The 17,460-nt window shown below is 34.7% G+C and overlaps 1 protein-coding gene across 1 annotated transcript; it reads left to right on the top strand.

Annotated features, from left to right (window-relative positions):
• Positions 1–3,663: 3,663 nt before the first annotated feature.
• On the top strand, positions 3,664–16,115 carry LOC144257401 (RNA-binding Raly-like protein). Its single transcript, XM_077803730.1, has 3 exons — positions 3,664–3,708; positions 6,545–6,823; positions 15,980–16,115. Exons 1-3 carry the CDS (start codon positions 3,702–3,704, stop codon positions 16,042–16,044), a joined length of 351 nt encoding a protein of 116 aa, XP_077659856.1. The 5' UTR covers positions 3,664–3,701; the 3' UTR covers positions 16,045–16,115.
• Positions 16,116–17,460: the final 1,345 nt, after the last annotated feature.

Consider the following 17,460-nt stretch of genomic DNA (forward strand, 5'->3'; position numbering starts at 1 on the left):
GTTCTCTCCTTTTTGCCAAGAAGTCTAATATCAACTGTTTTGGACCTCACAAATTCCAGAATTTTATTAGTTTGGAGGTTTTTCCATTCTAAAGAATACACAGATGTAAGTTGATGAGCTCAAAATATGCTGCACACAAGTTTCCATGTTCATATGCTTCTGGGCCCTATTGCTGGAAGTAGCTCTGGAATTTAGAGTCTCTGCTGGCTCTGGATGTTGACTCCTGAACTCTGTTCCTTTCCTTCCCAGTAGGCTCCTTGTCCTTTTTCTACAATCATTTCTACACAGAAAGGGACTAGTGGTCAGGGAAGCTTCAGTCAGAACACTGAAGGTCTAGTATCTCTGTCCCCATTCACAGAAGGGTGATTTTTTTTGTCACACTGTTGCATAATTTGGAGGACCACTCAGTTGACTTCCTAAAATAATACAATTACTAAGGTAAAACTTGGCCCAGCTAGAGAAAGATGTGGGCGACAACTTTTTGTTTCTAATATAATACGTATTAACAACTTTACAAGTCATACATTTAAGTGTGGAATTAGTAAGAATTATAAGTAGTGTATGCTTTTAACTGTTTAATATCTTCCAAAGTGTTTTTAAGTTATTTTCAGTAATTTGAAGGGAAATACTGACATTAAGCTAAATTACCAAAATAAAGGAAACCATGTAAAGCTGAATAAGATGTATTTAATAATTTAGTCACAAATACCTTGTGTAGTCACAATTTTAACTTGCTTCTTCTAATAGATTATGCTTGATATTCTATTTAATCTCTCATTCTTAAGCTATATAAACTGTAGGATTTTCATATTATAAATGAGCATAAAGAATATTTTGTCTCCATCTTATCATCATAATATTAGATATCACTAGCTACTATTGACTGTTCGTACTTTTCTCTCCCCTTTGACTTCTGTGTTTTATTGAAATGATATTGTTTTGGACATTCCTTTTTTTAAGTTTCTCAACATCCAGAATTGCTATGTGTTTGGAAACTTTCTTTGATCTAAAGAATACAGAGAGAGATGTATTCTGGAAGTCCAGTAGGTAGAGAAAAGTCCCTGTGTTAAGTGTCCCTGGTTCTTGTTGTCTGATGTTCCAAGAGCTCTGATATCTAGTTTAGAATACAGTTAGTAAAATAGAAAGACTCTAAAAGGGAAACTTTGTCCTAACACCAATATTTATATTTTCAAATTTAAGTTTGAAATTTCATATATGAAATTTTTAATATTTTAGTATCTGGAGTTTATGGCACACAATTGGCAAACATTTATTGTGCACTTACTGTGATAAAGTGCTTGGAATTCAAATATACAAGATATAAGACCCTCAGGTGGTGTGTGGTATAGTTGCATGAAGTGGCAAGCAGAAAAAGAATTTGTGCACGTTCCGTATCTGTTGGATGGGAATTAACAGAGTGCCATAGAATCACCTAGAAAGAGCAACTGAGCGAATTGTAAGCACCAGTTATCAGAACATCCCATTGATAGACTCACTTTAGAAAGCTAGGTAGGAATCAGTCAGTCAATGACATGGTATGAGGCAGGAAGTATAAGTCATTGGAAATGCCATATTAAGGAGTAAGGGACTGAAGGTGCACAGAAATACTCAAGCTTGACCATCTAGAGAACTCAAAGTGGTTTGCAACACTAGAATTAGCATTTTTGTTTTAAAGTGCAAAGAAGCAGGTCAAATTAGTGAAAAGGATCCAAGTCATGAAACACCAATCCCCCCAAATAGAATTTTTCAAAAAACAGTGATATTGAATGATTTTAATGACAATAATGCAATCAGGTATACTTTCTGTGAAAATTGCATTGATAGAGTTATTAGAGTCCTTTATTGTATGTGTGTATATGTAGTTAAATGAATTGAGGAGGAAATGAATAATAATTATACTATTATAATAATTGTTGAAGATCTGAGCTCCGGAAAGACAAATATGAATATAAAGGAAGAATACTAGTTAAGAATTGTGATTAGAAGAATGTATTAATTTATGAGGGTTCTAAGCCTTTCATCTCTTCCTGACCATGAAAAAGTTTCTGAATTTGCCTTTACACAGTCCTCTCTGATTACTGGGGCAGTTTTATAGCTCCCACCTGGGTAGAAGCTGATTCAAAGCCAGTGAAGTCTCTAAGATGTCAAAGGAAAGGAGGAAGACTGCTCATGGTCAATTGGAGATGAACTGAAAAAGAATGGACAGAAGATAAAGGTTGTTGCCTAGAGTAATTTCTGGAGCCAAGCATTTTGTTATTTTAGTGCTTCCTTTTGGCACTGAAGGCTGGGGGGATGTTAAATGAGAATAGAAAGTCAATAAGAATGGACAAATCTGTTAATATAGTTCGTGGGAAAGTCTGTTAATATATTTAAGCTGTTAATGTATTTAAAGGATGGTAGAAAGCAGAAGGGAATGCAGAAAGTGAATCAATTTTATTAAATGAAGGAAAATATCAATTTCAGTATCTTCTAAGAAATTCCTATTATCAGAGTTAGTCTTCAATTTTTTTTAACAATGAGCTGTCATTGATGTCATAAAATCAATTTCTGAACTGAGAAATAAGTAGTCTTGCAACACTTGTAGATTTATTTACATTTTTTTGGTCTTTATTAGAACATTTGAACATTTTATCCAACATTGTGTTCTTAACCCCCATCCTCACTATTTGTGAAAGTTTGAAATACAGTAAGCAAATAGCAATTTGTGTCTTCCCACTTTTAAAGATAAAAAAAAAAAAACCTTTTTACAAACAAAACACTTGTAGAAGTCACTCAACAATTAGGCAATAGTATTTAACTTAGAGATATACACAATCAACTCCTTTTTAGTCTAATGTTGACACTTGCCAAACACTACATTATTGGATAATATCAAGTCTGTCTTTTCATATTCAATATCATTTTCTAGGGTTGAATTGCATAACAACCATTATTCATAATTCTATTAATTACTCCCTTTGACTAAAACAACCTCATTGTAGTTACTAATGGATCTCTGCAGTGCTTATTAACACACTACCTTAAATACAACTCTCATGTCTGTTAGCACAATGCACTTTGACCTTCCTAGTATCTGATGTGCCCATCAATAGTACCTTTAGCTAACAAAGTAAGAGGTGCTTGAACTGCTGTCTGTTTAATCATCAAAGTTTCCATAGAGCTCAATACTTTTTGTTCTTGTCCTTATCTCAATGAAACTGTCCTTTCCCAATATGTTTTTTAAGAGAAATATACCAAGTATTAAAGAATCAAAATGATGGGCTATATTGAAAATCAGTAGTAAGATATGAGAATTATTTTTAATCTTAAATTATATTAACGAATATGATTACATTTTAACCAATTAATCAGTCATATTTTGCAGGTGTTCAACTATTGAATCTCAGTACTGTGTTACAGTGTACTTCTTCATTGTGATTGGGAGCTCTGAAGGAAGGCAAAGACAGCCACAAGTCATGTTCAGGGTCTAACTTTGTACTCCTGTGAGCTGAGAGATTGCAAAACACATGCTCATTTATCAAAAGGAAAAAAAAAAAAAAACTACTTTTCTCGATTTGAGATTTGATGTGATTTTTTTATTTAAAAAAGAGAGAGAGAGAGAATTTTTTAAATATTTATTTATTTATTTATTTTTTAGTTTTTCGGCGGACACAACATCTTTGCTTGTATGTGGTGCTGAGGATCGAACCCGGGCCGCATGCATGCCAGGTGAGCACGCTACCACTTGAGCCACATCCCCAGCCCTTGATGTGATTTTAAAGTAGTTTCTTTGTACCAAATTCAGGACTACAGGAGACAAGTATAAATTTATCATCATGTATGTAATACTTAAAACTACTTCTTATAAAACTGAAATATGAAAGCAGATTTTCAAAATGTTGCAAACGGCTGCTTTTCAGTGTCTTTTCCAGTGGCAGTGTTTATTCTAGAATCTTTTTTCAGATCTTTTACTTCATGACATCTAGCAAACTTTACTGATAATCAGGGGTGAATAACTTATAAATATCTACAATAAGTATGTAATCAAATCTGATGAAAAAACTTTTATGCATGCTTGTTACATTTCTCTATATATTTTCAAATGAACTATTTTAAGGATTACAATTTAAAACTTTATTCTGAAGATGTTAAACTAGAAATGTTCTTTTTGTTATGAATACTCCAGTACAAATAGGAATATTCAAAATTAATCTGGTATTAGTAGTGGCATTTAAAATCCAGTCTTTATATTTGATTTTGTTTTGTCCTTGCCTTCAGTCTGGTGCTAATTTGTATGTTAGTATGAACATTTTCAGGAAATAACTTTGTTCTTCAGAGTCACTTCTAAATACTTGGCATCTAAAATGTTATTAGATGAAAATTGATTGCATTTCATAAAAAAGGACATTTTTTAAAAATATTTATTTATTTTAGTTCTTGGCGGACACAACATCTTTGTTGGTATGTGGTGCTGAGAATCGAACCCGGGCCACACGCATGCCAGGCAAGCGCGCTACCGCTTGAGCCACATCCCCAGCCCCCAAAAAAGGACATTTTACAAGATTGTATAATCATAATAAAATAATGACTGGACTACTAATGGGAATTAAATGTGATGCTGGGCGTTCTGACATGTGGCCTGGAAGCTAGGTCTGCATATAAAAATGTTTCTATCACTGCCTGTGAATTTTGAAACTCAAAATAATTAGTTCTGTCAAATAATTAATTTTTGTTGATAGGACTAAGTTCAGAATATACAACCTCACACACATATATTACAATTATTCAGAATAACAAGATGATATAAGACAATAATCTTCGATTCTGGCTGTCATACTTGCTCAGATAATTTCTTTTAGTACTTTTTTTTTGCTTCCACAGCCTTTAATGGAATTAACTGTTGGATTCTGATAATAGGGTTTTGATATTGAAATAGATAACATGTATACCTGTTTTAGAAAATGGAGAAATAAAAATGCATGTTCTCAAGGAGTAATTGGAGGTTACATGGCTATGTTCCATATTTCACCAGATTTTTTCTGTTATGGAATTTGTTTTTCATACTCACAAAAAGGCAGTTTATTCCAGAAATTCTTGTAGCAAATATGGACTAACTTGGCTTTGGCGTCCTGATAAAGGGCAATACCTCCCATATTTCTTAGGATACAAGACCTCTTGTGTTTTTCAGTAAACCAATGTGGATCTAAGTGGAGGTATCTATGTTATAGACTGAAGTGGCTCTGAAATGAGACTAAAAGTTGTGGTAGAAGAAAAATGCTGGATAAATTGTGTACTCTTATCAGAAGCAAAAGCCTAGGCAAATTATAGTAGAAGATTTGTAGTAGAGATATTCTCCTTGCCCATAAGGACTATCACTGAACCTTTCCTTTAGCCCTTAAATTTATAGAAAAAGGAAACTCTTTGTAAACATGCAAGTTCAAGGAAGAGTGTAATAAATGATTGGCACCATTGACACTTTCAGGTAGGATTATGACATACAAATTTCTACTTGAAAACAAATTCCCTTAAGTGGAGCCTAACCTTACAGTAGTGTTTTCTTTTTTTTTATACTTTCGCATTCTTTAAAAAATATTTTTAAATTTTAATTTGTTTATATGACAGCAGAATTCATTATGATTTATATTCTACATATACAGAGCACATTTTTCATTTCTCTGGTTGTATAGAAAGAAAAGTCACACCATTCATGTCTTCATACATTTACTTAGGGTAATGATGTCCATCTTATTCCACCATCTTTATGTTTGACCACCTCTTCATAACATTAATTATATGAAGGCAAATATAGAAGAAAAACTGGCTATGTTTTATCAAGCTTGGAAAGATTGTACTGCTTCTCTACAAGTTCTGAGGATATATATTTTTAGTTGGTAAATATCTACAACAATGGAAGTATTATTACTTGTTTGGAAGAAAAAAATAAATAGATGACAATTTCCACATGTAATTTCAAATTAATGAAATTTCTTTCTCTTCCTCTTTTCCTCCATTCTTTCTTATTCTCTATGTTATGTCTATTTTACCTACATAGCAATGTATTCTACAGTAGGAAAGAAGAAAAAAATCCTGTATTAATTTACATATCAAAGTAAAACAAAGAGCTTGGGTAATTTTTCAAGTGAATTGTCAAGTTGTTTATACATGTGCACCTTGCTTTGTATTCTATTCTTCATTTTCTGCATTTGATAATGATTGGAAATTGCAAAAGAAGGTACCACAGAGCTTTATTATTTTCTATGAAAATAATTTAAAGTCAATTAAATATAGAATAAGTGATCAAAGGATCGGCTAACTGAAAAAAGAAAAAAAAAGCATTTGGTCATTTTTTTGAAATAAATTTTGGATAAGTGAATCAGGTATTTATTCAAACTTATATGTTGAGTATTTTTGTTACATTGAGCCATGCAATGTATACCATTTATATTACTAACTTTGGGATTTGAAGCTTTCCTAAGTATAATATTGAAAAGCTAAAAAAAGCCAGTGATACTTGTGTATCTACTTGTTTCCCTTATGACTGTGTTCTTTTGTTTCTTTGTTTAAGGATTAAAACTAGGTGAGCTAACCATGACTGACAACACACAGGCCATCAGCATCACCAACAATAATGACCTCAGGTCCATCAATTCCGGTGTTTTCATTGGCAATTTAAACTCAGCCATTGTCAAGAAGTTTGACATTGAAGCCGTTTTTTCAAAGTATGGGAAAATAGTTGGATGCTCAGTTCACAGAGGTTATGCATTTGTACAGTACATGAGTGCGCAGCATGCAAGAGCTGCAGTGGCTGGGGAAAATGCCTGGATCATCCGGGGTCAACTTCTGGGTAAGCCATGCTCACTTTCAGATTGCACAGTAAGTTTTCTCTGCACACATCTGCATATGGTTTCCTCTTTGAAAACCCAGCACCACCATAATATCTTTTTCTTTTTTAACCAATTATGGTGCTTGAGTATTCACAGCTGTGTTGTTTCCTTGTTCTCATTGTTTTGCATGTAGGTATCATATTTTCTGTGCAAATTTATAAACTCTAGATCAAGGATCCTTTGAAATATGTGTTACTTCTACCAATCTTAGCAGAACCAGGCAAATAATAAATTTGCATTACATGTAACATTATTTTCCTTAAAATGGTGTGTATTTTCCAGGAAACAATAGACTAAGTTAAATAACTTTGCATATTATAATATTTGCTCAGAGTATCTAAATATTATTTTTTATCTCCAGTTTTTATTTTTGGGAAGGAAGAAATAGAATATAGTAAAAGGAAGCAAACTTTGTAGAATTGGAAAAGGCATGTTGTAACTCATTCATTTCTATATATTTATAAATCTTACATATCACAAGTGTTCAATCATGTACAATAATCAGATATGTGCCTAATGTCCAAGGAATAATATTGTATATTTTCAGAGACAATAATATAGTCTGAAGTCAAATTCCAAGACAGGAGAAAATATGTCATAAGTAATGTACAGGTAAGAAGTAAAAATGAGATAATCCTTAGATGTTTTCTCCATATGGAAAAATACAATCAATGTATCAGTGAGCCCCAAACATCTCTTGCTCTCCAGATTCACATCTCAAATTGATTATTACACAACATCTATTCTTTTTTTCTTAAAGAGAGAGAGAGAGAGAGAGAGAGAGAGAGAATTTTTAATATTTATTTTTTAGTTTTCAGCGGACACATCTTTGTATGTGGTGCTGAGGATCGAACCTGGGCCGCACGCATGCCAGGTGAGCGCTCTACCAGTTGAGCCACATCCCCAGCCCAAAACATCTACTCTTGATATCTAACAGACATGTCAGAACAAAATTCTCAATTTTCCACACCCCCACCCTGTTTTACCCCAAACTTCTCTCTCATTATATTTGGGATCCCTATTACTTCACTATTCTTTTAAAATCCTTGCTTTCAACCCTGATTCTTCCCTTCCCCCTGCATTCCAAACACAATCCATCATCAAGTTTGCTTGCCAATATATCCCTAGTCACCTTCTAAGACTGCATTGCAGGCCAGCTCATGCAGGCCTTCATCTTACATCAGTGGACTACTGGGAGAATCTCCTAGCTTTTCTCTTTCCGTTCTTACCATGTGTCTTTTAAAAATATCAATTAGATTATGCTGTGTACCTACAATGCCCTACCATCACATTCTCAATCTCCTCCTCTCTGTCTTCCTGTACCTTTCTAGTAAGGCTGTCCACCTGGATCTGCATGAAGCCTTCCAGAATGTTCCTACTTCAGTGGCTTTGAACTTGCTAGTTCCTCTACTATGTTTTGCTACCTGATTTACTGTACACTGCCGGGTTTCTGTTCTCAGGACTAAAAGGCTCAGGGGGCACTCCAGGTAAACTGGGCTGACTGGAATGCACAAAATAATCACACAAGAGACAAAAATACCTTTTTCTTTGGGGTTGCTGTGATGGCTCCTCTAACCTTAAGGGTTGGCAGGAAGAGAGAGAGAGCAAGAGCATGCATTGACCCCTTTTATTGAGGAGAAGCTGTTCAAATGAGGCAAGGGGTCAGATTTCAGGGGGCTGAGTCTATCTTCATGATGTCCACTGTCAGCAGGTTGACTGACCCCTGGGTAGGACACACCCAAAGGCACAATAAGAGAAGGGGACACACACAAAGCACTTCCATGAAAGATTCTATTCTAAACAGGGAATAGGTGAGCATAGCTTCACTCATGGGGCTGTAGCAAGACACACCCATGCAGGAGACACCAACCCTCAAACCCAAGAAGGGTGGGGAAAGCTCTGCCACATTTCTGTGACTGAGCTTCTCAGCACCCAGCCGGGGAGTGTGACTCAGTCAAGTGCAAGGTTTGTCTCCCACAGTACACTTTGCTCAATATTTACCTCTAAAAAGAGGCTGTTCTTGACTAGCCTATTGAAATAAAGTCTCCTTCTGCCCCAGTGCCTTCACTGTATATGCTGTGAAACAATTTCCCATGCATTGTAGCCCTTATTAATATGTGATTATATGCTTTAATGTTAGGTTACCTCTGTCCTGTTCACATACATAAAGCCAAAGGGCCATAGGAAACAAACAAAAATATTGAGATATCAAGTTTGAAGACTATTACAGTATAATGTGAGAAGTATGAAATTTTTTAAGGTACTTAAGAAAAATGTTTCAGAACTCATAAAAATGTGAATTAAGTCTAAGAAATAGGTTTTTGAGAAAAAAATTCAAAAAATATTTTACATAAGTGGTTGTGATTATAAACCCAAGAGTAATCATTGCAGGAATATGTTTTTTATTTATGTTATTCAGTTCTTTTTAAAAAAGAAAACTCTTTTCGTTTGTCAGTTTTACATTTTTCTCTTTGTTTTTCTTAATGTCTCCGTTTTGTTTATTTACCTTGATATTCTGACCTTTTTATTTTTTGTATGCTGAAATTCTTATTTCAAAGCCACATTCAAACCAGTTTCAGTGAAAACTCCACTTATTGCCTGTACCCTGATGGGTATCAACTAGCAGACCCTTTTGATATGCATCTAGCTCATTCTGATTTTAAAAAAGATAATGATTGCAAATGTAAGGCCAATTAAAAGTCTGGTTAACTTTTAAATGAAGAATTTAGCTGAATTTCTAGAGTTCTATTCCCTATACCCCTCAACTGATCATTACCTTTTTCTAGAATAATGCAATGGATGAAGAGAAACATCCAGAGCAAAGAATTTAGTTTCTTAATTTAGTTCCTGAAAAAAAAAATGCTAATACCAGACCACTTTGCTTTGAGCAGCAGCAAGTTAAAATGCTCCATTAATAAAATGCATTTCTCATGTGCCCTCACTCCTCTGGATTCTCTTAGTTCTATGCTCAGAACAGTGTCTGGAACAAATGTCTAAGTCAGCCATAATCACACTTTGTGCCCAAATGAAAGTTAAATGCTTTATTCCTTTTTTTGGGGGAGGAATTATTGGGGATTGAATTTAGTCACAGGCACTCCATTTACAATAGCCTCTAAAAAATAAAATACTTGGGAATCAACTTAATGAAAGAGGAAAAAGATCTATATAATGAAAATTGCAGAACCCTTAAGAAAGAAATCAAGTCTTAGAAGATGGAAAGATCTACTTTGCTCTTGGATAGGCAGAATTAATATTATCAACATCACCATACTACCAAAAGCACTATAAAGATTTAATGCAATTCCAATCAAAACCCCAATGGCATTCCTCATAGAAACAGAAATAGCAATCATGAAATTTATCTGGAAAAATAAGAGACCCAGAATAGCTAAAGCAATTCTTAGCAGAAAGAGTGAAGCAGGTGGCATCTCTATACCAGACCTTAAAATATACTGCAGAGTAGTAGTTTAAAAAAAAAAAAAAGCATGATATCGGCACCAAAACCGGCTGGTAGACCAATGGTACAGAACAGAGGACACAGAAACTAACCCACAAAATTACAGTTTTTATATTAGACAAAGATGCCAAAAACATCCATTGGAGAAAAGCTAGCCTCTTCAACAAATGGTGCTGGGAAAACTGGAAATCTATATGCAAAAAACTGAAATTAAACCCCTATCTCTCACCATGCACAAAACTCAAAATGGATCAAGGACCTGGAAATAAAACCAGAAACCCTGCACCTAATAGAAGTAAAAGTAGGCCCTAAAGTTCGCTTCTCTACAGTCTGTTTTCACTCCTCATCCAGGCTTGCCTCTGCTGCTAAGTTTTATTGTTTCCTAAATCAATTTTGCATCATCTAAAGGAACAAATTGTTTATTTCTCCACAGATTAGTAGCTATCAGTCTCAGCAGTAATTCAGTGATTTTTTTTTTCAAACCTTCACATCAGAAAGACTTAGATGGGAAGGAATATTTTGAGTCAAGTTCAGGATGTTGAAGTATGAAAGTTAAGACTTTATGCCATACACAGTAAATCTTTCTCATTAATTTCTTAAACTACCTTTGAATTGGGAGATATAATTGGAGCGATCATATAAAGAAATTTTAATTCCCACTTTCTGATTCTGTTTTTTTCTTTGTTCTCTCCATATTATTGCTTCTCATTAGTGGTATCAACTAGAAATTCTTAAATTATGATGGAAAGTGACTTCATTTCTAAAGCATTTAAAGTTATCACAGGTGAAAGCTTTCTCAAGAGCTTTCAGTCTTTCATGTCATGGATATACAATCTGTGTCACTAATGAATACTGACATTAAATTGACGTCAATAATTGGAGCCCAAGTTTTTTTCTCAATTTTGGCAAATTTCTGACATAAAATTTAGAATGTAAGAGTTGAAACAAACTATTAGAATAATATACAGACTCTACTGCCAAAAGCCAAGTGCCAATGTCTCGGCTTGGAACAGAATCACGAACCACCACACAGCTTTGTAGGTTCAAACAGCAATTCTTTATTCCCGATCTCACATCAGCCTCCACACACGTTCAGGGGCAGTCTCCAATATGTCTGATCCCAAATCCTACTCCACGAGGCTTTTTTCAAATCCCATTTTAATCTCACGAGAACTCAACAGGAACAAGCAACAGGAACACCCTAATCCCAGCAGCAATAATCTTCAACCTCAACTTCCCTAAAAACAATATTCTTAAACCGGGAAACGCCTTAAACAGGGAACACCCTAAGCCCAAGGACCGGGATACTTCCTCAAACCTGCAGGATACTTCCTCAAACCTGGATCCACCCTCGATCACCTTGAGCAGGGTCATCTTTCTCAAACACACAAGCAAGGTCGCAGCAAATTTCCAAGGCAAGTCCATTTAACATGGGGTACACTGGCAAGGATTACGATGCGTCAATACCTACTTGGTAATGGCCCTCAGCACTCTACCTGTTTCCAGGTAGCTACATCTTTTTCTTTTCTAAATAAAAATTTCTAATAATTTTTACTGAAGAATAATTTGGCTTTCTGAATTTGGTAGTTTTTAAAAAAAGATAAAATTGTTAGAGGAGCTGTAAGTAATTCAATAAAGGACTGAAGGCAAAAAATCATGTGCTTGATAAATTTATGTAAAGTTTCTTCCCTAAGTTCATTCCAGCACCAAGATAAAATATTCAGGGTCACAGGTTTGCATTCTTCATGATTCAGGTAATTTACTTTGACTCTCTTCCTGACAACCATTGAAGTAATCCTGCCCAGATATCCTATACATCTCAATACAACAGTGAATGAAAGATGAAAGACAGACCAAAGCCAGTGCAGAGCCATCACAGATACAATATCTATAAGTGAATATATTACTAGTGTGATAATATAGATGCATATTTATATATGCCCACATGTGTGTGTTTATGCACACATACACACACACACACACACACATAGTGTCACACATATATACATCTATCTACATAGTAAAACAATTCTTTACAAAAAGGAGACCTCTGATGAATGACAATTATTTGTTTTCATTTTAGTATTTAAAGCAGTAAAATTAAACCAGATTAATGTTCTATTTGATCAGTCATCAAGTTACACATTTTAACTTTTATAGGACTATAAAAATGTTTATTTCAGAGGGAGCAAAAGTTTTTGGCAGTTTCCTAAAATGGGCAATAGTTAAACCTAAGCTCCTCTTACTGTTTGGCAACTTAAGGTGCATTCTAAATTCATAATTTAAAATCTTTATGCTGTTTATCTCTCAGTCACAACAGAAGTGACAGGTTTCCTGTCTGAAATATAAATCATTTACCATCATTAATTCTCCTCTTTTTACTCCCAAGCATAATGCCCTGCCCAAAGCATTCATAGCAAAATGTTTGTTAAGGATATCTAGTCAGTTGTGTGTGGTAGAGGAAAAGTGTTCCAAACTCTTGACCTACAATTATAATTTCTGGCAAACTTAAAAAGTATCATCTTTGACATTTATTTAGAATTTATGTCCCTGATTTCTATTGGCTCAGAGTCACAAGTATTGATTGACGACTTGTAAAACAATTTGTTTTGACCTCTGTTCTACTATTTGTCAGATTATTTTAAATTGAGCCAAAAAATTTCTATGTATTTTTATTAGTGCAATAACCAAAATTCTCAATTAGCCCATTAGATTTTATTTCATCATTTCTCCCACATTGTGTCCATTAAGTTGTTTAAGATTGTATTGGCAAATTCCTCATTTTCCTGGAGTTTGTACTTGGAAGTTCACCAGGTAAACATGAAATCAATAATATTTAATTAAAAATAAGTACAGGTGCTCTATATATTTCACAATGCTTAATTACTCTCCCCCAATAAAATAGTTCAATTCTATTTTCACAATGGAAATAGTATTATGAGTCTCAAAATATCTTCTGTTGCAGTCAGTTATTAATTATGAAGCAAAACTTCATTCCTGTTTCTCCCTTGGTGAGTGATCACACTACCTACTGTTTATCATGGCCTGAATTTTATGCTATATAAATTGGTTTTATATACTATAATTGCATATAGTTCATGAATATTCTATAAGTTTTCCAAGATCTGCCTATACTATTTTTTAATTATTTTAGAAACCATTTTACTCAAATTCCTATGTCAAAATTGTCTTCTTAACATTCATGAAGTGGCTTAAGCCCAGACCATTTCTTTTGAGATATAACATGATTGCTAATGTCATTAAATAATATACAAAGACACATTGTGAACACAACACCACAAAATAAAAGAACAAGAATGGATACAGTCCACACTTAATTCTTTTCAGATTACTCTAAAAATTTGATTTGTCATAATGTTAATTGATTATTTGGAACACTGAATCCAATTGATCTAGTCACTTTACCAAGGAAAGAAGATAGTATTAAACAAGGGCTTTGATAAGATTGTTATGGAGCACTAAAATGCATTAATTAGTTTGAGTGGTGCTGTGTATTTTCATAGATAAAATATATGTTTACATGTAGAACAATGTTTTGCTGACAAACTGAATTTTCAGTTCTTCAAAAAACAGTAATCTTTGCATTCAGTGCATTCTAGTTTTGTGTGAATATTGTGCATTATATGTCTATGAGTTCTTCAAAGAAATATAAGAGATTATAAAACTGCCAGAAATCAAATATAGGAAACTTATCCTCAGTCATACAGATTCCTATATAATTCACCTTCTAAACATTAGAAATAATGAAAGTTAATCTAGCTGTTAACTGACCTATGTAAACACATTTTATGGATTTTTTCATGAATGCATATAAGGATAGCAAACCTAGTTAATAGCATTAAGAGATTTCAGTGTAAAATCATCAGGGTCTTTTGATTTTAAAATGAGAATTATTAAAAAAAAACCCACTTTTCAAGCAACTAGTTTTACATTTTCATTGGACATAAAACAATTAAATAGTAACACTTCCCCAAAATCTTAAACTAAAGCTTTTCTTTTCATGAAAGCAAATGCAGATACATAAAATGGTCTTAAAGCAACTTGAGTCCTTTGTATCTGCAGTTTCCACATCTGTGGCTTCAATCAACTACAGGTCATTTACTGTGTATGTAGTCGGGCCTCTCATGGCTGCAGCTATACTAAACATGTACAGGCTTATTTGTCATTCCATACACAATACAGTATGCAAATTATTTAGTTAACATTTACATTGTATTAGGTTTATGCAGAATCTATAGATGACTGAAAGTACCAGGAAGTGTGTGTGTATATTATATGGAAATACTATACCATAAGTTCTATGTGTTCTTTCCAATGAGAAATAAAGAGTACACTTCCATTTTAAAAAATATTTATTTATTTTTTTAGTTCTAGGTGGACACAACATCTTCACTTCATTTTTATGTGGTACTGAGAATCAAACCCAGTGCCTCATGCATGCTAGGCAAGCACACTACCACTTGACTACATCCCCAGCCCAGTACACTTCCATTTTTAACAACAAAATCTATAAAACAAAATTTGGCTTTAATTCATGTTTGAAAACTAAGTACAAAATATCATTTAAAATATAATACCTGTGTATTTGTGTGTATGTATACGCTCACACAAATGTATAAAAAAGGGACATTGATTGATAAATGGAAGAAAGATACTGAATTATTACTTCTAATTTAAGAGCTAATTTCCAACAATTTGCTGTATTTTTCCTGCTCTTATTAGTTTCACCAAGTCTTTTTTATGGCCACAGCCCAAGTTATCTTCTTCGGCTTTAAAGTAATACACTAGGGCTGGGGATGTGGCTCAAGCGGTAGCGTGCTCACCTGGCATGCATGCGGCCCGGGTTCAATTCTCAGTACCACATGCAAACAAAGATGTTGTGTCCGCCGAGAACTAAGAAAAAATAAATAAATGTTAAAATTCTCTCTCTCTCTCTGTCCCCTTCTCTCTCACTCTCTCTTTTTAAAAAAAATAAAGTAATACACTAAACTCACCCATTTATTTGAGAAGCATTTATAAATGGGTGAGTTTAGTGTATTATCTTTTTGGGAACTGTCCTATGATGGGCTTCATGAGAGTAGAAATAATCAGCTTCACTAAAGTTTTTAAACTCAGAATCTATGTCTACACTCTTGTGTGGATAATTAAGATTGAGATGTATACCTGGTTTATGCATGGTTGGCTGTAGCATATTGACAGGGATTTCATACTAAGGAACCAGGAAAAAAATGAAAGCTATTCACAATATACAGAGAAAGAATCCTAGAATGCACAAAACCTCTTGGATTCTGCAATGTCTCAAGGGCATTGACTTCTGATATATGTATAAATCGATGCAATTTATAGAAAAGTTGGAGCCACTGTTGTGTTCTCTGTGTGTGCTGTGGGTCCTGCTTGTATCAGATAGGGAGCATTGAGAATCCATCATCCTCAGCTCATTTTCTAGTCAGTGCATCTTCTTTTATGTTCTGCCATGAAAGCAGCAGCACTCTGCCATTATCCTAGGTGGACCAGTTTCTTTCTTTTAGAAGGTAGTTCCCCTGACCTTCTGTGACCACTCCCTTAGGCCTCTTTTAGAACCACCTGGGACTCTTGCATTCAGTCTTTCTTGGTTTAACCATACACTTCATCACACCAGGCTGTGCAAAGAGGGACAGGACGAAAAGGAGGAAGTTGAAGAAGCCCCGAAGGACTCAGTCATGAGGCTCATAAGACATCCTCCATTTACTGTGAACTACCTGATATCCACCAACCTCCCTGCCCAAGTTTGACCTGTTGGGTGAGTATGAAGTCTCTTCTCTGGATGCAGCTTGGTAGTAGTTCATTAAAAGAGAATTATACTGATATCAGTCATATTTCTGATGGGGTTCAGTGAAAATTCAGGATGGTGAACACAGGAATAACCAGAGTAGTGTGGTTGTGGAGACTGCAACAGTCCCACAGGCACCACTGATGTATGTGTGGAGCAGAGATCTGCATGGTCTCTTTCCTCCAAGCTGTAACAGGTGATCTTTCCTATAATGTCCTTGCTAATTTTTGATCCTGAACAATAAGTCTACTTTGAGGATTGTTGAGTGTACAAATAGGTTATTGCTCTTGATTGTATCATGGGAGATATTGTTTGTATGGTCCCTCATGAATGTGTTAGAATTATTCCTGAAGGCCTGGACTGGACCCTGACACACTCCACTCCCTTTAATAGAAATTATCCTGTTTTCTCAGTAGCACAAAAGATCTTTCCTCAAGGAAGGTCTGTAGATCCCACACAGCATGTCAGTCCCAGTAAATAATCTCAAATCTACAAAGAAACACCAACTTCTGGAGTAAGGTCTGAATCTTGAAGAAATTGATCTAGAATCCAGTCTTTAAGTTTTTCTTGATCATTGGGATAATGAATAGTTTCAGCTGATCACCAGATTCAGAAAATAGAGTGTGATGCTATTAATTGACCAAACAAGGGATATCTGACCAGTGACTAAGGAAAGGACACCTTTCCATTTCTCAGAAGATACACCCCAAGAGTTCCTTGAGTGTACTCCTCAGAGTTTCCTTTCATCACATAAAGAATACACTCACCCTGTGAATAAATTGGTATAGGGTTGGTAACAGGACATAAGGATAAGTTTTTGTTGTGTCTGAGTATATTTGCAGAAACTCAAAGCAATCTGAAGCAAAAGAGCCAGTGGACTCCAGGTAAATGTGAAAGTCATGGATAATGAATGTAATGGTGATATCTTGAGATTGCAAGTCCCAAGGAAGGGCAAAAGTGCAGAATGTACTTATTCCATCCATTCTGGTAACCAGGAAGGGGATCTGTTGTTTCTTTTCTTGGTTTCTACCTTCCATTAGTTTTTACCTTAGCAACCTAGAGACAGGCTTTCCCTGGTGTTAAAGTCAAGTTTCCTTCACTCACAGTGAACCACTGTGCTCTCCTATGCAAAAGGCAGTTAGGAGGAGACACACAACATTTTCTGTGGGTTTGGCCTGAGTTTGTTGGCTTTGGTGAATTCCATAGCAAGAAATGTGACCAAACCACACCAAAGTCATATATAATCAAAGTATTAAAGAACAAGGCCTGAATGCCCAACATCTTTTGGAATCAATAATGCCTCAGGAACT

This window comes from Urocitellus parryii, chromosome 11 (assembly GCF_045843805.1).
Source record: "Urocitellus parryii isolate mUroPar1 chromosome 11, mUroPar1.hap1, whole genome shotgun sequence".
Lineage (NCBI taxonomy): Eukaryota > Metazoa > Chordata > Mammalia > Rodentia > Sciuridae > Urocitellus > Urocitellus parryii.